Source organism: Platichthys flesus, chromosome 12 (assembly GCF_949316205.1).
Source record: "Platichthys flesus chromosome 12, fPlaFle2.1, whole genome shotgun sequence".
Taxonomy (NCBI): domain Eukaryota; kingdom Metazoa; phylum Chordata; class Actinopteri; order Pleuronectiformes; family Pleuronectidae; genus Platichthys; species Platichthys flesus.
The window spans coordinates 14,907,448-14,930,561 of NC_084956.1; the positions used below are offsets into that span (position 1 = coordinate 14,907,448).

Sequence of the window (23,114 nt, forward strand, 5' to 3'; positions counted from 1 at the left end):
AGACTCCCGGTGGTCACCGGATGTAAACACTGTATGGAGGTAATTACGATGGGATAAACACACAGAACCCTGTGACAGCTATCTGAACCTCATGGTGTCCTCTTGCCAAGCTCGAGGGGATAGCACAGAATACAGCTTCCTAGTCACATCGCAGACTACCTGCATTCATAGCAGGTACAGGCCTTTGTGGGATCAACAGATGTGAGGGTGTTTGTAGGCGTGCTCCCCCAGGGCTTGTCGCCATCTTCAAGCAGTCCTGTCACTTTTATACTACAGAGCAAGATATGGATATAAAGTACAAGGCTGTAACAGCAGTGTTTTGAAACATTGGGGCGTCAGTGGATTTACGGAGTGTAAAAAGCCCTCTGAAGGGATTGCCTGGTCAAAGTACGCACCTTTAAATCCAACAGCAGATTTATTTCACCAACAGATCTAATCAAATTCTCTCCTCAGAGACAAGCTAGATTCCTTTGTACAAGGATGGTGGCACAGAGAAAACATGCTGATCCACTCGGATACATTCACCACTGAAAATATCCGCAGGGATATGGAGGAGTGTGGGTCTGCCGTGTGAGTACATGAAGCTGTGGTCATCATTAAAGTGCTTAATAGACCGTGTCGCCTCCAGGACCTGACAGGCAAACTGGGCAGAGTGTTGGATCCAGAGAGAGGGTCACCTTCATGTAGCGACAGCACTGTCACACCGGGGCCTCGAAGGGAACCACTCTGCCACTGTGGCCCGGCCCAGACCATACATGTCTAGAGTCAATCGAGGAGAACAATGACCCCCCCCCCCCCGCTCTAGCCGTAAACAAAACACAAACAATTGAACGGACACAGAGAGAGTTTACAGACATTAAGTGATACTTCCAAGCAGCGCAGTGATGTGGTTGATCTAGCTTCAAAATAATAATTATCATTAGAAATAATGATAAAATAATGCAAGGCTTATTCTTCTTAAACACAATGATGTTGTTTATATTCTGAAATATCTAGAGCAAAAACGTCAGGCAGTTAATGAAAAACAGAGACGCTGGGGATATCACAAAGATGTGCAGGTGCTGTCTTTTTAATCTTTTCCTTAAACACTGTTAATATTCAGCACAAGGCAGAGGTAACATAAAGAGGAGCGTTCAGCCTGCCTGCTTCTAGCTGCGTATGCACGGCTTTTGTCCAACGTAGTCAAATCCCTGAGCTGTGTTTTCAAAGTGTTGTTATCTTGGTCCGAGCACAGGTGCGACTCTAAATGAGGAGGGAGGCAGGACGGACCCAAAGCCCACCAGCATCTCGATCGGAAAGAGAGGGGACATGTCACCCAAGGTCACGGTGACTTGCGGCGGCAGTGGCACTGCAGATTGATTGGGTGGACAGGAAGCAGCTGGCAGAGAGGAAACAGGAAGGTGACTGAGGGAATCGCCAGGCGGCTCCGGTGAATTATGACACTGTCTCTCCGGCTCTTTCCATCTCGCGTGAAGACTAAAGCCTGGTTTATACTTCGGTGAAGGAACGGTGTCATTACCGATGTCATCTACACTTGTGTGCCGTGTCGGCCGCAGACTGTTCATAAAGATGGACAACAGGACAGCTCTCCGTTAGTGAAGCCAAAGCGACTCCATCATCCCCCGATGGTTGCTGCAGTACGGGGTCATAAAAAAAGGCTCCTCCATTTTAGCAGATGGGACCTGGAGCAAACTAAAAACTCAAAGTACACATCAATTACATTTTTCTCAACTATGAGTTCTGTCATTGCTGTTATTATCACACTAATGCAGTGATTTTCAACCTTTTTTGAGCCGCGGCACATTTTTTACATTCACAAAATCCTGGGGCACACCACCAACCAAAATTACACTCTATGGCCTAACACAGTACATATAATACATATAGTTAGTAATATAGTTTCTAAATGTATTAAAAAGCACTATTTAAAATTATTTCAGCCCTTTATTACTCTTATCTTTTAATGAGCACAGATTGAATCAGATTTATGAAACAATCTTTGATTTAACTAAACTTTATTTAACGGAGACATATTATACCCATTTTACCACAGCTGATATGGTTCCTTGGGGTCTTAATGAAATGTTTGTAACATATTTTGATCAAAATACCACAAGGATAATTTAAAACAGGACCTTTTAACCCTGTCTAAAACAGAGTGACCTGTTTTGAGTGCCAATAATTACTCTCGCCGTTTACCCGCGCTTCATTGAATTTCTTCACTTTGACATTCAGAGCACTGGGCAGAAATCACATCGCATCAACACCCACCGTGGGCCTTCGTGATGCTTTGTTTTAATTAAACAGTCGGATTCCCCTGGTCCGCACCACTTCTAAGTCAGCTGCTAGGCGCCAGCCGAATTTTCGCACTTATTCTGCAGTAAAAATACACAAAAATGTGTATGAGCATAGTCAGAGACACCATGAACAGGAATCCACTTGAAGTCACTTATAACCTCTCAAGGAATATTTTTAATCACCATCTAAATTTTGCTACATCAGGAATACATTAGTCCTTTTTTACAGACTTGCCCTTCAATTTGAAGTAAAAATACATAATTTACATGAACAGATACGCCATGAAGATAAAAATAAAAATAATCAAATGAGAGACTATAACTAAAATATAGTTGTGTTTTCGTTCTTTTTAGATGCTCTGACTATCTATACCGCTTTACCGTACGAGGCATTAGTAGACGCGTAACAAGTACCTGAGTGGCGGCTGGCTTTCCACATGACGGCTCACTTTACTGCAGTCTGGACACCGCCCCGCGGTCCAAGAAAAAGAGTCTCCGGCGGCGTGGAGAGGAGGGCGACGGGGCGACTGCTCCCCCAGCCGCAGCACGTGCCCAGCGGTTTAACCACAAATACCGATGATATCGGTGAAAAGTCAAGTTTATTACCGATGTCGGTTAACGAGGCGAATATCGGCCGCTACCGATGTTCGGCCGATACTTCGGTGCAACACTAGATATTAGATAATTTCCCACGGCACACCTGATGATCTCTCACGGCACACTAGTGTGCCGCGGCACACTGGTTGAAAATCACTGCACTAATGTATATTCAAGTGTTCATTTGTTGTCATGATTGACAGCTGAGACAGGACTCCAGATTGTGCCAAATGACGTTTGTGCCAATAACATCTTTAGAGAAAGATGGTTTGTACCTGGGACATTTGGCTTCATATCTGGGCGAGCCGTCCATCTTTATAGTACAGTCTGAGATGCCGGAGTGCAATCACATGGCCAAAACACTAGTTGCTGCTCTTACCATGCTGCAGTTTGTTCTTCAAACAATGGTGACTGAAACTGTCACGTCCATGATGGCGATGGAGGTTATTCATGTTGAACAACTGTTACTTTAACTGAAACTGGGGATTAGTGTATGACCACTGAATTAAAGCAGAGGACATTGTGACACATACACCAGATGACCAATCACAGTTGTCCTGGTCTGCGTCATGTAGTTACTAAGAAGGTGCGTGTCAGCTGGATTTAATTGGTCCTGTCATGCTGCCTAATTCTGAATTAATATCAGATTTCCATGCTCCTTACAGCCGAGGACAGTGATTGGTCCGAAACTGAAGTTGTTGCTGTGGTTTGATTTGAACTTTATGGGTAACTTTTCACAAATGGCCAGAGGATAATATAGCTAATTACAGCTTTCTAAATGTGGAGTTCATCATGAATATTGATAAAGCATTAATTAGTTACTAAAACTGGAAAACCATTTTCTCTGCACCAAATACATCACGTGTTTTTGGAGCAAAAATGTACTGCATCACTTCACAGCATAAAGGATTCTGCCACTCAGGAAATTACTGTTCTTGAGAAAAAACTAATATGAAAACACTGGAGCCAAATGTGGTATAATTTCCAGTAACATCTCTCTATCAATAATTTAATACAAGCAATACACAGCTGATAAAAGCTTAGTCTGGCTCATGTTGACCGTAAGAGACAGGTGATGTAGGTCATTATCACTGTGCCTAACAGAGCTCTATGCCTATGCCAAGGTAAACATGCACACACGCACACACGCACTCACACACTCACACACACACACACACACACACACACACATACACATACACATACACATACACACACACAAACACACACACTCTTCCTTCGAGACGTTGTTTAGTTAAACGCTCTGTGGCACGGGGGTGCACCTTGCGATGGGGGGTGCACCTTGTGATGTACGTATAGTTTTTCTATATCTTTCTGGAAAAAGTGAAAGGTTTCTTGCAAGACCCTGAATTTGCTGAGGTAGTAGCAGGTTTGGTTCTTGTGTTAGATTTCTAAAGCCCTGATGGCCTTGATTAAGCCAAAGCGATCAGATCACTTATCTCAATTCACTTTGCTCCAATTTCATAAGAGACTCTTCACTGCATCGCAGAATGGGAAATTCTGTAGTGTGCTTATTCTTTAATTGCTCAATGACTTTGCAGTGCTGAGTCCAGATAAAAAAAAGAAAACTTCCTGTAAGGGGAAATTATGAGATAAAGTGCTTTCTCAATATCCAAATTGATTGGCGTCCTCTGGCTTAACTCCGTAAAAATCGGAACTCCCTCTATGTCCAGCTCTCTGCTACACATACTGTACACACATATGGAAAGCAAAAAAAACAAAGACATGCATAACCTTCACGAACATTATTCGATTATTGGAATTTCAGAGGCGGTTCTTTTACACGTGATGGATTGAATCTCTTCAACATATGTTATTGGCATTCTACTAGATATATCTCATTGTGAGTGTGTGCACATGTTCTCGATCTCACACTCTTTGCTCTCCTGTGAGGAGGCAAAGACCCGAACGACGCAGAGCCCCAGACTTCATTCCATGCATATTGTCATTACCAGGGGTTTATGGATGTGACATTAGATAATACACCGGGTGAGATTTGGAGGTTATCTGGTATTCCAAGCCGCGTGTGAAAAGTCAAACCATGAAACAGGATTCATGGCTGTTTTCCCTCTGGCAGGTACTTCATTCAGCACATGGCATGGTGACTAAATCTTTGGGCTTTTCAGAGTCATCTGTATGTTAAATGAAAAAGGTAGATACAGTAACGGCTGATTTAAATTTAAATCCAATCTTTGGTCCCAGTCACAGTCGTGACATCATTCATAAAAGGCGCGAGTGACATTTATGATATTAAGGTCACTGGTTGACAATGAAAGAAATGTTTAATCTGCGAAATTACCCCATGAAATGATTACTTCATTACTTCATTATGATGTACTGCTAGCATGTTGTATAATTTTTAATTAACTCAGAACAGGAGAAAATGTGGGTTAGGGGGTGTAACTCAAGGACTAGCTGCGCATTCAAAATCAGGTGTCAGACATTTAGCTGCTAGCGGTTCCTCTATCGCAAAATAGATCACAATTTAATTTTTTTTATAATAATAACCCTAGAATAATACAGTCCCACAGATATACTGCCTGTTACTAGCACACATTATTCAGGTAAGTGTCAGGCATTGGGCCAACAGTGACGCCACAATACCAATAACCAGTAAAGTTATCTTGTGAGTGAATTTTAATTCTCGATCTCAACAAAACAGTCACTGCCACTACATTGGATTTAAGATTTGCTGGGCCAGAAAGGAGCATCTAACACCTCAGTGGCACTCCCCAGCATCAAAGCAAGACAGCCGTGCTGTGTTAGAGCTCATAAACCGGCACAAGGCGCAGCATTGCCTCCTGAATTGCTGAGTAGGCTTAGATTGAGCCAGTTTAAAAGTGTGAGTCAATCAGCTCGGGCCAGGCACAGTACGTCAGCCCTCGTTAGCTGTGACCTTGGGAGTTAATAATAGCACTAAACTGGGTGTATGTGTGGGGTAATAGCACCGTGATTAAAGAATTATGTGGGAGCGCACATACACTGGCATGTCTGCCAATGCACACAGTTCTTCACCTGAGCCTGTGGGAAGAAAGCTGCTGTTTTGATAACAAAATGATGAGGGTGCAAGGAGCGGAGTGTACATTTGCAATAGTTTGCATATACCCATTAAGTCTTAATGTTTTAAGTCTCACAACTGCCCTGATATGTACATTTATAGTCAACACTGCTTTCACTGTTCCCAGTTGGCTGCCATCAGACCTCACAATGACGATCACAAATGACACGAAGCAGATGGGGATGGTGGTAAATATTAATCTCTGAATTTATACATATCCTGGATTTAGACAGGCAATGGAGCACTTCTGAACCACCACACAGATCCTAACAAACGTTCCCAAGGCTCCGAATACCTGTCAGCGCTCTTCCTAATGCATTCTCTTTGGTAAAACACACAGGAACCCATGCATTCACAAAACACAGGGAAGCCTTGTGCTCTGTGTTTGTGTAGGAAAAGGCTTGCTATGAAAAATCGGAGGAAAACATTCAGTGGAAAACTGTAAATAATCTCAGAGCAGGGACAAGAAGCTACTGTACGTGTCAGGAGGCATAATAAGAAAGTAGAGCTAGAGTAAAAATTAGTAAGAACAAAATACAGTTATAGGAGATTAAATCATATTTACGGTAATATGAGTAAATTAAATGACTTCATAATTTGAAGAATTACGCCTGCCACTGGTATTTGCATATGGGATGTATCTTCGGCAGGGATAAGAAACCAACAGGGTCCTTTAGGTTGGCGGACTTGTTGCAAAATAAAATTTCTATAAATGTGTAAGCGCAAAAATAACTTATTACTGGACAGATATAGCATTTAATATTAATAATGGACTATACTTAAGTAATAAGGCCCGAAGAGGCTATGATATACACTCATTTTATAAGAGTTAAGATTTTCCAAAATCATAGTTACTATGAAACTGGCGAGGTTTCATTATATAAACTCCGGGCAGCAAAAATGGCAAAAAATGTAGGAATAACAAGTAGTAAATCCTCTGCTAAGCACCGTAGTTTTCGACAACACTTAATATTTATCTGGATATCCCCATTACTTGTGCAAATGTCAGAATATTAGTACTCAATTATGTTAGCACGTCAACCCCTGCAGGAGTGCTTGACTCTGGACAGGTGCCTTTTAATTGCGTGGCGCCAGCAGCACGGATAACATCATCTGTTCCGATAGGCCAGCATCACAGGGTTTGCACAGGGCGGATTTTGGAGCAAATATGTTGAAGGGAAACTATCAAACTATCAGATCAAAATAAAATCTAACTTTCAGAGGTGCTCTGGTAGCTCAGCATTTAAATTGGACAAACCCCAGTCAAGGTGAAACTGCAGTGACCAAATGCAGCCTAGGACCTTTATTTCACTGTCATCCCCTTTCTCTCCCTCCTGCTGAACCTGTCACTCTGTTGTCTCGGTCAAAATAAATGTGAGAAAAATATGTGACAGTTTGAAACTATATGAGCGGTTCAGTAATTATGATGTAATGAGGTCACAGGAGTGTTAACAGAGTATTTGACCATGGCTCAGCCAATCAAAATCTATGACTGCAATGATCGGTTTTATTAAAATAATTGATAGTGCGGCTTTTATTAAATAAAACTTTAGGAGACAAGATCAACATTTTTTAAAGAGAGAGCAAACCCTTTCACAGTGTGACAGATTTTCTAATTTGTATTTCTGGAGGTGCTAATGTCATCCACTCTGCTTACATGAACATAATTGCTGTTTATTCAGCCCAGAAGATCCACATAATCCGATAAATAACTCTTGGGGTGACATTCATCTGAATCTGAGCCGGCATCTGATTTCTTCCTCTGAAAGGATTTCATGTGTACAGCCAGAGAGACAATGTCTCCTGTGTATCAACGTGTGATGGAGAGACCTTGTACTCCGACCGAACACATCTGTAAGACCGGGGAACTATGATTGAAGGATAATTGGGTGCAAGCTTGTTGAAATGGAAACCTGCGATGGACCGGAAAAATCCAGTTTCATGGACACAGGCCTGGCAAGGTCAACACTGGGTTCAAACACCTGGGTTCATAAAAGCCACAACTCAAAAAGAGGAAGGAGCTGTGAAGCCAAAGAACCAGATTCAACACTGGTGCAAAACTAGGATTCACACCTGTGGTGGAGCTGCTAATGCAAATACCAGAGAAGTGCAGATACTGTACATCCCATATTCAAAATAACTGCATGTTTCTCCCGTGATACTAAATTATTCTCATGTTAAATGCCATGCCTTGTAACTTTAATTGCATTAACCGGAATGTGCAGAGTTGTCATCACTATTCATTCTGTAATAATTAAAATATCCATCTGGGGGAGGTAGATTGAAAGCGTTGCCGGGCGAATCACAATCGCAGCAGAATGTGTCACTGAGATTTGTGGACCAGTCGGACATAGAAGACGAGTGGATGATTTGTACACGACTGGAAAACGAAGGGTTTCCTTGGCGCTTCATGCACATCCACTGTTTGGATACTGTCCCACGCACAGGCAGAGACTTCGAGGGATCGCGAGACCGACCAAACACACCGGAGCAGCACGATGTGTTACACTGCGGACAGTGCTGCAATGGTAATGAGATGACTGAGAGTGTGACAGCTCTGTCTGGCTTCATTGATACACACACACACAGAGTCACGCACACGCACACACACACGCGAGGCACAAGCACTGTCGGCTGGACTGAATCTGCATGGTAATTAACCATAATGATGTAAACAAGAACTCATTCCGAGAAGGGCCGCTGCCGATAAGCAGCAATCTGTTACAGTATCTGGGAGATTGCTGTGATTTACTCGGCTGGAAAGCAACCGTCGAGCTATGAGAGAGGCCCGCTTCACATCTAATGTATTCCACGTCCTCCGCTCGCGCTCGGCTCCTTCGATCAAAGCCGAAGCGTTTTTTTTTTTTCTTCAGGTGGTGCCGGAAACGTTTGATGACACTGGTGTTTCACACTCGAACACCGCGAGATGGGAGAGTACGCTACAGGGAAAACAAGCTTTCAGGTACACTGCGAGGACAAGGTTATGTTTGTTGACGTTTTGTATGTACAGGTTTAACTGAGGAGGCTTCAAAGCTAACAAGACCCCACTGTCCGTGCGCTGTCTCTCGCTTGAGTTCCTCTCCCGTTTGAAGCGGCGTTGTTCAGATGCAAATGACTCATTCCGACGATGCCGTTTGTCTCAAGGAGGTGTTGGTAATCAGACGTGATTGTCACAACAATTATTTTTCCTTTTGGGTGGATCCCCAAGCCTATCTCCTGTCCACCGTACCCTCCCTTAGTCAAACCGTGGGGGGGGGGGGGGGGTGTGAGTCACTTTCCTGGTTCCTGAAGCAGACACGATGCCAGACAGGGATTCCTCCTGTTCTCCTGGTTTGCCCACAATCTTCAGGTATGTCTAAATAATGCATGGTTGTCGCGGCGCACTTGTCTCATGGCAGGAAAGACATCTGTTTAATCAACAACTTCCTCTGACAGTCCCTCAGTTGGGTGTGACTGTCGCTTCTATTCTCAGATGGCACCGCAGAGGGATATGAGCCTCGTAGAAAATTCGGGAGGCTGTCTCCAGGACTGCCAGGTAGAGCAGCAGAAAGAAAGACAAAACAAAAAGGGGTCCTACGTGTCGAAGCCGGAGTCTTGCACTGCCTGGCTGTTCTTTGGTGCTTAAATTATTTGAAGAGCCCTTTTTATTGTCAGAGCACATTAATCTAGAACGAAACCGCTGCCATCTCCCTCACAGAACATCTAGGTGCAGTGGCCTTTTGTGGAACCAGGGGTTTAGTCTCTGGTTATTGCTACGGGCGTCCTGTGCTTGTAATCAAAGAGCTAGCATGCTCACATCAGCCCACTCCACCCAGACACTCTTCAATCCCCATCAAATGTGATTACCCCTCTCGAGGTGTGTGGAAATGTCACATTTTACATATCCTAATATTTCACCTTTGCATTCTTCTCTGCAGGGGGGGGGAAAGTCAGGGGAAGGTGACGTGGCAGGAAGGTCCAGTTTAACCCACAATCTCCGGCCCCTCCTGCTGTGGATGCTTCCCCCTGAATCAGGGCGCTGGGGTAATTGGGGCTCCACTGGTCATTAACTTGGACTGGGTGGCAGACCACCATAACCACTATCAGTGTAATTGGGTCTAATTGGCCCAGCGTTGCCAATGATTCGGATCAGACAAATAGCAATGAGTAATTTAAATGGCTGCATGACCTTTCGAAGGCTTCAGTCTAATTAACCTTTGTCGATGCGTGCAGGTACTGTATGAGGAAGTGGGCCATGAGCAACAACCGGCCACAGGGAGGGCTGGGTTATAATCACATATTGCAGGTAATCACTGGTTCTGGCCTGACCCCAGGTCAAATCCTCTGCGGAACATGGTGTACTCAATTTTTTTCCAGCTAAGTGTGCGGTTCTACCTCAGAGCTTCCCACTAACTTTTTGTTATTTCCCTTCCACAGTTTGTGCTTTTCTCTCTCTATCTCTCTCTTGTAATTATTATTATTAGCAGTACTTTTTAGTATTAGTATCATTCATCTATAATTATCACTGTTCCCTGAGTAGGTATCTCTCTTTCTCTCCTCTCCCTTTTCAACCAACCTCTCCTCTCTTTCTCGTTTTCTGTGCTCCCCCAACCGGTCGAGGCAGATGCTTGACCACAATGAGTTTGAGGTGTCGTCCTGTTAAAAGGGATTTTTTTTTGGTCTCCGTAAATTTCTGAGTTTTGGTCTTGGTGGAAACGGTTGGGTTTCTCATAAATTTTGCATCTAAATTATAGATGTCTTGAAATATAGATGTTGAGATTTGGCAGTAAACTAAGAAATTCAAATCAAAGATGGAATTATGATTATTTTGGATTAGATCACTCAAATGCCCTATATCTTACTAAAGGGAACAAACCTCAGAAGAAAGGTATTATGTTGCACAGGTAAAAATCATATCTATAAATAAACTAGATCTTTAGAATGCGTTAGAATGCCTTGCAAATATCCCCACTCTTAGATGCGAGGCAAAAGAGAAACATATTCACCTGACATCAGAAGCAAAAACGTTTTGAGTTTTCTGTCACAGCATTTAGCCATTGAACTCCGCTGTGACATATGGTGCTTTATCTTTATGAAGCACAGCTGCATGCAGCTTAGCGCTGCAGTCAAAGGTATATGGTAGGAGAGTACAGGCTGGTGAAAAATGGCATTAAAATCTGGATGCACTGCGGGGAACATCAGTCAAATCCCATTTTCCCTTCACTTTACCCCACAATTGCAGAGGACTGTGAATGTAAGTTCACCAAATGATGTAATAAATACAAACTGTCTCGGATTCTGTTTCTATTACAAAGGATTTCAAAGTATGATCTAAATTTAATGCTGTGGGATACAAAAAAAAATAATGTTGCGTGAACCTCTCATCCCTCTACCCCAATTAATGGCATAGTTTACTTTGCTGTGATCAGAAGCCAAGTACACACACAATTAAGCCTCTATACTTCTTTAAGCCATTATATAATTAAATATGGAGTCGCTCGCAACCGCGGACAATAATTTACGAGAAAAGGGGCAGAGAAGCGGATAGAGGCAAAGTTTGAACACAATCTATTTGGTGCATAAATGAAAATGTATTTATCACCCGGGGAGTCGGCACGCCAAAGTGGAAGAGGGTGGGGTACAAAGTCATTAAGTTTGATACGGTAGTATTTGGCAACATAAATAATGAGAGAGATCCTCCAGTGCACTTAGATACAGCAGTAAAAAACACATTTTCAAATATCACCAGCGACCTACATTAATAAAGGTGGAACCGTAAAAGTTATTTACAGCTTAGTTTATATTATTCCTGAGAACAGAGGAGATGCTTTTAAACCTGGTCAGCCAAAACACAATGAAAGATGAGGTTAAAGTCAACTTGGCTGCCCGCACCATCAGTGTGTAGTCTGTCTCAAAGACACCTCGGGGGCACGGGCACTTATCTCTATCCTACAGTGATTGTTTGTTCTTCACTTGCTGTCCCTGTCAAGTCAAGCAGCCGATCGTGTAGGAACTATCAGCTGTCAAATTCAAGCGGCGCTCGCATGCTGATGTTTCACCGTAAGATATTGCTTTTGTGGGAATGCTTTTTGGGAACAGGCTCGGGCAGAGGGAAGGTAATGCTCCTAGCAGCCTTGGAATGGGCCCACAGAGAAGGATGGCTAATCCTATCATTCTACACCATTCATCTCCAATCCACTTGGCTTTCAGCGTTTTTCTCAACGGGCAATTTGTGGTTTCCCTGTTGGATCTCCTCAAAGCCAGCATGTTATGACTACAAAACACTTCCAGGGCTGCCTGGGAGTCAGAGAGGAGGCCACAAAACGCAGTCTGCCACCCCGACACTGTCCACAATGACAGCTGCCAACCCACTGCACACTGCCAGGAAAAGCTTAATGACAGATACTCTCGGAAAACATCAAATTGTGGCCTGTCAGCGTCAAATTAGGAGCAAAAATGAGGCTCGGTTGCCCACAAGATCATTAGTCAACAACTCAAACGCTCATTGTGTGTGGATGTCACTTCCCCTCGAGACTAAGATCCTTGTTATTTTGTCTCAACAGATTCCTCCCCAAAGATTCGAAAGACTTAATTGAATTAAACAATAATGATGTTTTGGGTAAACATGGGTTTTCTATTATTCCAAAGGTCACAGTCTAAAGGTTGTTTAATTTGGTCTCTAAAATGAAACAGGGTCCAAGGCTGAATGGATTCCAGATGGTGGCGTCCCCCTCCACACATGGAGTCTGTGGGATTCTGCCTGACAGATGCTGTACTGGCTACCAGGGAAGAATCTGAGCAGCCGTCCATGCCTAGCCAAGACAGGGGACCTGCATTAACAGTCTCCTCAGTCCCATGTACTGTATAGTTTTCAGCTCCTGGAGAGTAGGTTCCCCCGAGGTCTGCCTGCACACAAATACAGTGTACAAACACACCAATGAGTGAGATACTTTGTATTTCACTACTTGATATTTATTTATTCTTTCAGTGACCAGATAATGTGATTGGCAGGTCTAAGTCAGTGGTGAATTTGCACCGTACAAACCCTAACACACAAATAAACTATCAACAATCTTCTGTTGTGTGTTGTCTTGTGAAAACTCTGTCCGTGTAATCTTGTGCGGATGCTGAGCAGCAGTTTCCCCCAACAAGCTCTGCTTTCTAGATAGAATGTAATAACATGGCACGCTCCATATATCACGGCAAACATAATGAGACCTATTTAACATGTCCCGGCTCCAGCAAATAGCCTGCTGAAGCATCTTCACTCGTATCGACCTGCAAGGCAATGTTATTATCACATTCCTCTCGACAATCGATCCATCAAAAATCCATATTTCTGCCTATTTACTTTTTTCTTTGGGCCCCTCACCTGAGCCTCCCCTCGGAAGCAGACAGCATAGTGTAGTGTAACAAGCAGTGAGCAGAGGATGGGGCTGTTTGACAGTGTGCTGCTCATCAGGCCAGAGCTGCATGCAGCTCCACAAACAGGCTGCGCAGCTCCCACGGCTCCCCTGTGTGATGTTGCAAGGCCCAGCCGGCAATGCTGGCAATCTGGTTGTGGGCTGTGGTCAGTCAGAGCCCAGGGAGCTGTGACAGCCTGCTGCTCTTTCAACCGCAGCAAAAAAAAAATAAAAATATAAAGCACTGAAGCATAAGAGACCTCTAGGCGGAGAAGAAATGAGCAAAGAACATTGCACCAACACGGGCACAATCACATATTCCCAAGGAAGATACACATAGAAAGACAGAGTATGTATGCACGTGGGCACAATGCACCTATCACTTTCCAGTACGCAATGATTGCAGCCAAATGATTTGGAAAACACCGCTCAATAGGCCATCCGGCCTTCTGATATTTATCCAGCGACGGATACAGAGTGAGGCTGTTACAGCCCAGGCTGTGCCAGATTGCTCTCAATTTCAGTGAGGGGGTTAAACGGCAGGTTTCTTGGCTCAGGTTGGTCGTCATTTTTCATCTGAAGGCCATCCCTCAGTCAGGCTCAGAACTGCATCGTATACTTGCGGGGCCAGGGGGTTGTCATATAAACAATTTGAGCACATCTACCTTGACATTTCAGCCGATAGGGGCTTGGCAAATTATCCAGCATGACAACTTCAGACTGAAAAAATTATATACGTCTACAATTTAGTGTTGATATTTTTTTTTTTTAATGCAGCCATTAATGCCATCCGAAGTAGGCTATTATCTCTAAAAAAAAAACATCAATCAAACAAATTATTGTTGTCTTAAATTATTTATAAAACTTTTGCAAATAAACTCAATTATTTCCGAAGACTGAAGCAAAGAAACAAGAGTCTAATCCCGTGCCCTCATGATCCGCTGTCTCAGCTGCCTCACGAGGAAGATTTTTTGACTTTATAGACTTATGACTATTTATTCAAGTTGTTATTTCCAAATGAGTTATTTTATGGTAATGGTTAGGACGCAACTCAGTAGCCTTCCCTAAACTGAGCCAGGAATGGCCTCAGGTTGTCTAAAAGTAACATTTTCCATCTTCCCAAGTTCTGTCCCAGTAGAGCTGTAAATCAGCATACCATCACTTAGGGACAGGAAAAGCTCTTCTATCGAATTTCTGACTTCTGGGGATAACAGCAAATGTTCAGTCCTGCACGCTGAGCTGCCCTAAAGTTAAGGAAAAGCATTTCAGAGCTGTAAACTGGCTGTCTTGACATGCTGCAGTCAGAAGAAGATTGGGACTGTTGCCGCTGCACTGTTTCCTGGCCTAAAGGGCGGCTTTGAGCTCTCAAAACCAGGGATTAACTATCCGGCTGAAGTTCTTTTTAATCTCTCATGCTCAAGTTTATTTTGTATTAGGCTTTGTTTTGACTCCTACTCCTTTATAATGCCCTGGAATCCCCATTAGGGAGATGGCTGTCTCGGATTCCTTAATGTAGCCCCCCCCCCCCCCCCGTCATTTGCCCACTTTGTAGACCCACTTGGCGGGGTGCCCGTCTTCTGTGGGATCTCTTGTTTCTCCAACACAGCAAAGCTCAGAGTGGAGTCCTTTCAGATGAGTCAAAATGAGTTTGGTGCTAACTCCGAAATGTTGACTCTATGAGCTCTGCACCAAGGGACTGCGAGTCTGTCCTTTAACAAAGAATTAGGACCAGATAACCCTCAGAGCTTCTCGACAACCCACTCAAATATCAAGGCAAAGTAAAATAAATAAAGGCCACATCCGTGCTAGGAGAAAGAAACTGCTGTTTCCCGTTTGCTTTCGCTTCCGTTGTCCTCGCAGCAGGAAGAGACAGAACTGTGGCTATCACATCATGTAATGACTGGGCTCATCCGCCAAGGCCAGTCAATCGCAGAACACCACTGTTTTCACTGAAGGCCTTCTCAACACAGAGCAGCTGTATAAATACATTAGACAGGATCCGGCCTGCTCCGAGTGAAAACAGAAACTCTGTTTCTCATAAATATATGGACTATTGGATCAATAAATCACATGATAGGCCTAAACTAAATAAATCTTTCTAATGTGCCAGACACAAAGGAAGGATCAGGGCGCTTGTGGAAGAGAAGGCGAGCTGGTGGTGTGCGCCTTCACCGAGACCTGAGGGGCAGGGTGCTCTCTGGTGTTCCCTCAGCCCATGAAGCCTCAAACCCCCCAGCTTGTTATTCTGTTGTGCAAATGACATTCAAATGTAATCATCATATCTTAATAGATGCAACTGTTATTAGGGAAGTTTAAAGATCGGCAGGCATGCTGCTGATTTTCATAGGACTTCAAAACACTTACAAGAACTACTTAAGTAATTTGGCTTCAGAATCCATTTAATTGCTACCCAGAGGAGTGTGTTGCCCTCACAAAAAGTCATCATCGGAGCAGGAACGTGTCATCTTTAATGAAGCTGGTGCTTATCTACATTTCCTCTCGCTGTTGGAAAGTGCTTGCATTGATTGGCTTCTGATGAGGCCGCAGGACAGTATAGGTTGGTGCAGAAAATGTGATTTGTGGCTATTTGGTGTGATACTGATTTGTTTACCCTCTGCTGGCAGGGCCGATCCATATATCATGTGAAGCAGACTGAAGCATAAGGTCCAGAGCAGTCTTGAGGCTGGGACAGAGTGTGAATGATCGGCTGCTGCCAGCTGTGGACCCTGTGGTTATTGTCTCATCTCATTCTCTTACGATTCAGCCCTGTTCACTAAACCTTGAGCTCTTCCAGTGTTTTTAAGATGGAAGTAAGGCACACATGCTTTTCGGTGTTGAACATTTAACTTAAAAAAAAAAAAAAAAAGTAACAACAAAGATCACAGCAATTTTCTTTTACCTAAAAATGTTTTGCCCAGCAACAGAAAAAAAACTGCTGTCAGCGAGCCAAGATGTGGAGTCGGATACAAAGACACCCCTTACATTTAATAACACAAAACAGAGTAGTCTACATGAAGAAGCCAAACATTCTGTTGTGTTCTCTGTTGTTGTTTAAATAAAGAAGATTAAGGCTTTTCAAAACTGTATCTAAAATGAAAGAGGCTAAATCCTTTTGTTCTTGTACCTTTTCCCAATTCCCTACAAGTTTTCAAACGTAGCTCTCCTCACTGAAGGCTTACTCACTGTCGCACTAAAACACAATAACACATATAATTTGTTTCCTTCAAGCGGCACATGAGAGAGAAACATTTCTCCGGAGATGAGTGCGAGTGTGGTGGCGTTTACTGTACTCACCACAGTTCTCAGGCCGTGCTCTTTCATCAGCCTCAGGGAGTTCTGGTAGCAGGAGGTGAGGTCATTGGTCTCGGTTGGGCCCACATGACCTCTGGCCACCGGGCCCACAGTGTGGATCACATCTGTCAGACGGGGACAAACACACAAAGCTCCGTTCAGCACAGCATACTTCCAGCAAGGTTAAATAAGTTGGCACTATTTTTAATAGTGTCAGAATTACAAAAAGTACAAAGCTGGAGAACATTTTAGCCGCTTTGGCTGCCGTGCCGCGGAGCACTGGAGCCAACGTTTCTACAATCTGCAAAATCATCATCAAACACAAAATATGATAAAGTTGCTCGTCACAATGAGACAATGGGGACAGCAATAACAGCCCAGTAGCCGAAATGAATGGATTTATTCAGTAAATGAAACAGCAGCTTAGATAGAAAATCAATTACAAGATTCTTTTATGCCATCTATTCAAATATTCATATCTCTCCCTGTACTCTCTTCCCCTTCGCATAGTAATGTCTTCACCTGTCAATCACTGGCCTCCTTGTCTGGCCTGGCTGGACTGAGGAATGCAGCATCTTAATTAAATCATAGGAGTGATGACAGGGAAATAAGGGAATGTAAGCAGTGACTTGACAGAAACAGAAATCTTCTGCTTTTCAGCCCGACTGCCCTTGGCCTTCTCAATGTTGGACAGGACGGGTCAAAGTCAATATGCAACCGGGTCTGCATCACCCACAGAGCATTAGAGAGCAGCTCGTGTGTTGCATTGAGGCAAATTACCACAAGGATCTCAGTGACTAGGTTAAAAGTAACTTTACTAAAACACAACTTCTCTCGTATGTGTTTGATTTTATTATTATCATGTATGCCTGTTCATTCATCAAACAGGTTTTTACGGCCTGGGTGTAATATCCTGATATGGTGAACAATAATTCATGAAGCAGTGATTGATGAATGTTTTTCTGGTTTTCTTTCCGAAGCTGACTGTGTCAGAGGCCGGAATAACCCTCTCTTACCTGATTCAGCAGTGGTTGCTGGTAAATCTCAATTCATGGCCCATTAAATATAGATCAACTATGACTAACACATTTGTAATTTAAGGCTTCAAGTCTGCATTTCTGTCCAGTGAAATATTAAAGCTCGTTGACGTATGAGAGCCAAGGATTCAGACCTGGTTCAGGTGAGGGCACCCGGGGACAACACAACAGCCTGTGGTTTAAAATGCAGTAACCCTCGTGTGTTTTCTTACATCTTACCTCACTTCTACTTTTAATATAAAACACTTAGCCTTACATTCACACGGTAATAATAAATGTAAGCTACATCACAACTCCGCTTTAACATCAATCATTTATGGATTCAATTTAGTACTGAGTTGTGTGTCTGGGTGCATAACGGTCAGGATGATCGAAGGCACGCAGAATTGCAGTAATCAAGTGGTGTTCAGCGGTATTGCTTAAGGGCTGTGGTTTTGTGTTTCGGGAAAGGTAAGAAACAAGGGGCGTGAGTGATCCTTAGCTATAGGCTGAGGTTGGGCTGTAATGAGAATGGAGCTGTCCCAAGTCTTTTTCCAGAATAGCGGGCTGAAAATTGCATAGCACAATGTGGTTATAATGGGACACGTGGTGAGTTGTTTTCAGTGCATAATTCATGAAGTTTTTCACTGCAAGAACTGCGACACGCCAATTAGAGTGTGGGTAAGTGCCAAAAACCCAGACTACTGGTGAATCCATGAAATGTTAAACAGCGCCTCTCTCACCAGCATCAGTGCAGGTCTCCGCTCGCTTCCTCAACACATCCACATCAAATAAATATTCATACAGCTGTGGTTCTGTAAGGTGAAAGACACATCCACTTTGTAACCATGGAGGGATATTACAGAGAGGACAGTGGGTTGCTGGAGTGCTACAAAACACTTCAACAGCTGCATCAGCATCCTCCGCAAACCTAAACAAAAACGACCCCCCCCCCCGCTCCCTTGGAAGTGGAGGAACTGAGTTTACGCAAATCGAAATAATTAGATCCGCAATGATTTCAAATACTAAATAATTGCCAGCATAGTGCTTCAGTTAATGCCACTTTGACCTTGAATACACTCTTTCCTTAAGGTTAAGACTCCCTCTTACTTTATTCCTCAATGTGTTTAAAGACTTTTTATTTATTTATGATTATTTATGGCTGCTCTGTTTTTCAATACATAAATTATACAAAGATGCTCTTTGCAATAAGAGTTTGAAAACCTCTGGCAGATAATCCATCCATTGGCGTCTTTATCACCCCTGTTCTTTTTCTCCAGGTGGAGCGCCTCAGCTTTTATCATTATTTGCATCCATTACCTGACAAACACATTTCAGTGTATCAGTATTTTTTATTTATTTATTTTTCCTCACTGAGAGGCATATACCGGCACATATATATCATTATCTGAATGCAGCCCTCATACCAGAGGCACATAAATCTCAATCTTAGATTGGCTGAGATGATTACTAGCGGTCCTCGAGCAATGCGGGGTTGGGCTTAATTGCAGGGATGATAAAAAATGCAGAAAATGTCCTGATGCAATAGAGTCCATTAAATGGAAGCTCTTGTTCAGTATGTTGAGAGGAGATTAATCAGTCAATGCCACACAAGTGAGGAAGAAGGAGGAATTCATTTGTGGAAAATAAAGACAGAATTTCTGATTTACCTTGTAAAGTTAGAACAGAGCAGGACTACAGAGGCTAAATTGTAAGACACACCACAGCCTATGGTTTGCTTTCGGAATATGAAATAAGTCATTAAGGGTTTTAACGAAACTCACACTATCACACATAACCCTATACCCCGGCTGCATCCACTTCCTCCAAGTCCCTCACCTTGCCAATTCCACCAGTATTTAATTAGCTCTTTTCCCAGCCATGTTTTTCAGCACTTTTCAACCACTATATCTGCACCGAATTTGTTTATTGTGGTCTCTTGCTTGGGGCTGCAAGGTCAGTAACACAATTGAACCTGAGAAGAATTATGGTTTCCATTCAAGGCAGGCTTTTCTTGCCCTGTGAGTCCATATAGGCTCTGCAATGGGAAAAAAAACAAACAAACAAAAAACCTGCAGTTTTATTCTTAGTCTGAATGTCGAAGGTTTAAGGACTCCTGGTGTGATGAGCCCATTAAATACCATAAGCAGACTGATACTGACTGACATCGTCTATTGTGGTGTGACAATGCTATTTTTTTTAACAATATAAGTGCATTTTGCAGCATAACGACAGAGGAAGAAGGTCCCTCCATCGGGCGCCTGGTTCAACAGGGCTTTGCTTAGTCTCTTAGTTTAGCATGGGTGTATTTGGGGTAAAACGAGCAGTAAACCAATCAATGTGCAATCTCCCGTTCCCTTTAAAAGCCAGGTTAATATGCACCTTGGCTACAATGGAGGATTATCCAGGTAGTTGGAGGGAACACTTTTCTGCAGAAGAAACAGATCTACATGTTTGCGAAGGGAAAGTGTGCGAGCAGACCCTTAGTGTGTGTAACAAGCAGAGTGTGCAGGAAGCAAACAAACCCACCTCTTCTTATTCTTATAAGAAGGCAAACACTGTATGAAGGCGAAGACGCTCCTTAATATTTACCCATCAGGTACAGGGGTGCTTTAATCACAACAGAAGTGCAAAACAGAACTCCCACACCCCCTCCTCGGGTCGGACTGATAACAAGCTTTATGTATACAAGAAATAAATTGAATTCTTAGTGTGAGAGTGTTGTTCTACAAATTCTAGCATTGTGAACTACTTGACTACTGTTGTAAAAAACACAACTGGTGGCAGCATCATTTGTAGCACATCGACACATTACATTGCACAATTTTAACACAAGGCATTGTGACAAGAGGTTTTGTTCAGTGAGCCATACGTCAATAGATTATTCCACAGTTGTGTTTCCATTATTATCCATGACCAAAATACATGTGCACAACTGCCTGATCAGAGATTGCAGGTTTGGTTTAGCCTCAGCCAGCGTTTTACCTCCTAATTGAATGTTTTCAGATCAGTTTGTGTTCTCTGGAGTTGGAGAATTTAAAAAATGTGTTCCTATTATTGAAAAACACGACTGACCTAAAGTTGTTTTGCGCTGGGCCACCCTGCAATTACCAATCTCCACTCTCCTGCTTGAGACTCCACTGACGTTTGTCTGATGAAGGGAGGATGTCCATTTGTTCAAACTAGTTCCAGAATGAAACAAATCTTATCAACAAAAATATATATAAAAACCACCATCCAAACTCGACAGGACACCATTCACTGTGACGCTGCATTACATAAGGACATATGAATAAAGTACTCAATATTGGCACATCCCTGCAGATAAAAGGCTCAGATTAGGACCAAAAATAAAGATAAAAGCATAAACAATTGAAGTAATTCTAGATGCAAGTGATTATTGTTACATCTGGGCTGCTCTGGATGGACTTGACACACTGTGACCCCTTAATATACCGAGTGTAGAGCAAGCGTGTGAACATCTTAGATTAGCCTACTAAAATATTACTCATCTTGGGGAGAGCTGCCGGGGAATAACTATCAAGGGGGACATGCTCACTTCAAAGCCGCCACTTTCTCAGCAACCCAAAAAAAAAAAATCTTTTGAAATATGTCGACTTCATTCAGGAGAGAAGAGCCGTGCTATTTCAGAGGGGGACCAGCACTTCACAGTCTAATCAATGTTTCATTCTGACTTGCCTCCGCTGACTTTGAGGCTCTTTTATCAGTCCACGTAATAACAATCCCAATAAGACCTGAAGACATTTACTACGGTGCGGCTGCTCCTGAATGCTCCCATTCTCACCAACAACCCTGGAAGTGCATGTATCAACACAATGAGTACCAAAGACATGGGTGTAGTTAAAGGAGCCTCATCCAGGTCCATTATTATTCACAAGAGCCAGCACACAATGATCAAACCAGTTTTGTGCCGCCCATGGCAAATATCTTTAGAATAAACAAAGCGCATAATGATTTACAGACCATTAGGAAATTCAACAAGAATTGAATTTAAATACAGTAACTGGTTGTTGTTTTGTCAAGCCTGCTTTTGTATGGAGAGTGGACTGCAGGTTTATGTGTGTTGAAGAGCCGTGCGCATGACGCAATAAAGTTGTTATGACTAATGCTGGAAACCAGTGACTGCACTTGATGCACAGCACTCTGGGTTTCACTATAGAGGCTCAGTCACCATCTAAGTCTAATTGTTAGTACTGGATTAGTACAAGGGAAAGGCTAGAGTAATTTAAATATATTGTTGTATATAAAGTCCCTTGATTATAAGGGAAAAGTTCCTTGAATAGCAATATCTGTGAAAGCGACATGGAGAGTGATCACAGCTGGTTGTAGCATTAAACCATGGGATTTTCTTTTTTAATCAATTATAAGATGTTTCCTTTTTCTTTATAACTTTACTTATGAATCAGAGAAAATCATAACCAAGACGATTCCCCCCAACACAACAATAAACAGAGAGAAATCTGTTGCTACACTGCTGTGCATGGGTTAAACGTTTTCAAGACCGTTTCACTTCCAGCTTCATCCGTCAACAGCAGCAGTGTTCTTTTAGTTCACATACAAAATACACACTCCTACACTGCATGTTATGATAATAATAATAATTATCATCTTCTACGCTGTTTATCCTTTCAGTGCCGCGGGGGTGCCGCAGTCAATCCCAGCTGACATTGATTGAGAGACGGGGTCCACTCTGGACAGGTCGCCAGCGTATTACAGGAACAACATCCAGAGACAAACAACCATTCACACTGACATTTACGCCTTCTGTCAATTTACAGTCGTCCATTAACCTATCACCCAATCTGCATGTCTTTGGGCCGTGGGAGGAAGCTGGAGTACATGGAGAAAAAACCCACGCAGGCATGTGGAGAACATGCAAACTCCAAACAGGGAGACCAACTGAGATTCAAAACTAGAACCTTCTTGCAAACCACTGTACCACAGAATTGTCATCGTTATTATTACTAATGACTGCTTCCACACATGACAGCAAATAAGTGTCAGTCATTGTGAACAGAAGGGGCATGTGTGCCTTTTGTAAATCATGAATCTGACTCTTCAAAGTGTTCAATGGACCATGAAGGAAAATAAGAGAAAGAGACAGAAAAGGGAGACAAGAAGAATGAGAAAGAATGAGAGAGCGAGAGAGAGAGAGAGAGAGAGATGGCATCTTCCTTCAAAGGGTTCTCCAGCATTTCCCGTTCCTTCATCTCTACATGTAAATCACTGTCAGATGTCAGAGGGGTACAGGGCATGTTACTGAGTTTGACAGGTGAGGATCCGCCTGTGTAAACACATACATAGCAGTTTAGATTTCCATTGCAACCGTGCACCCGGTTTTTCTTCCGCTACAGTGCAATGTAAAAATACAGGATAGTGTATCAGAGCTGTGTCATGCATGTGCTCCAACATTAACTAAAAGATGTATGAA

The 23,114-nt window shown here is 42.9% G+C and overlaps 1 protein-coding gene across 3 annotated transcripts in view; it reads right to left on the bottom strand.

Moving 5' to 3' along the window:
- macrod2 (mono-ADP ribosylhydrolase 2) overlaps nt 1-23,114 on the bottom strand; it is a 403,426-nt gene that overhangs the window by 107,809 nt on the left and 272,503 nt on the right. For all 3 annotated transcript variants that reach the window (XM_062401312.1, XM_062401313.1, XM_062401311.1), the window contains exon 6: nt 16,650-16,771. In XM_062401312.1, coding sequence (XP_062257296.1) covers nt 16,650-16,771 — 122 coding nt within the window. The remainder of the gene's footprint in view (nt 1-16,649; nt 16,772-23,114) is intronic.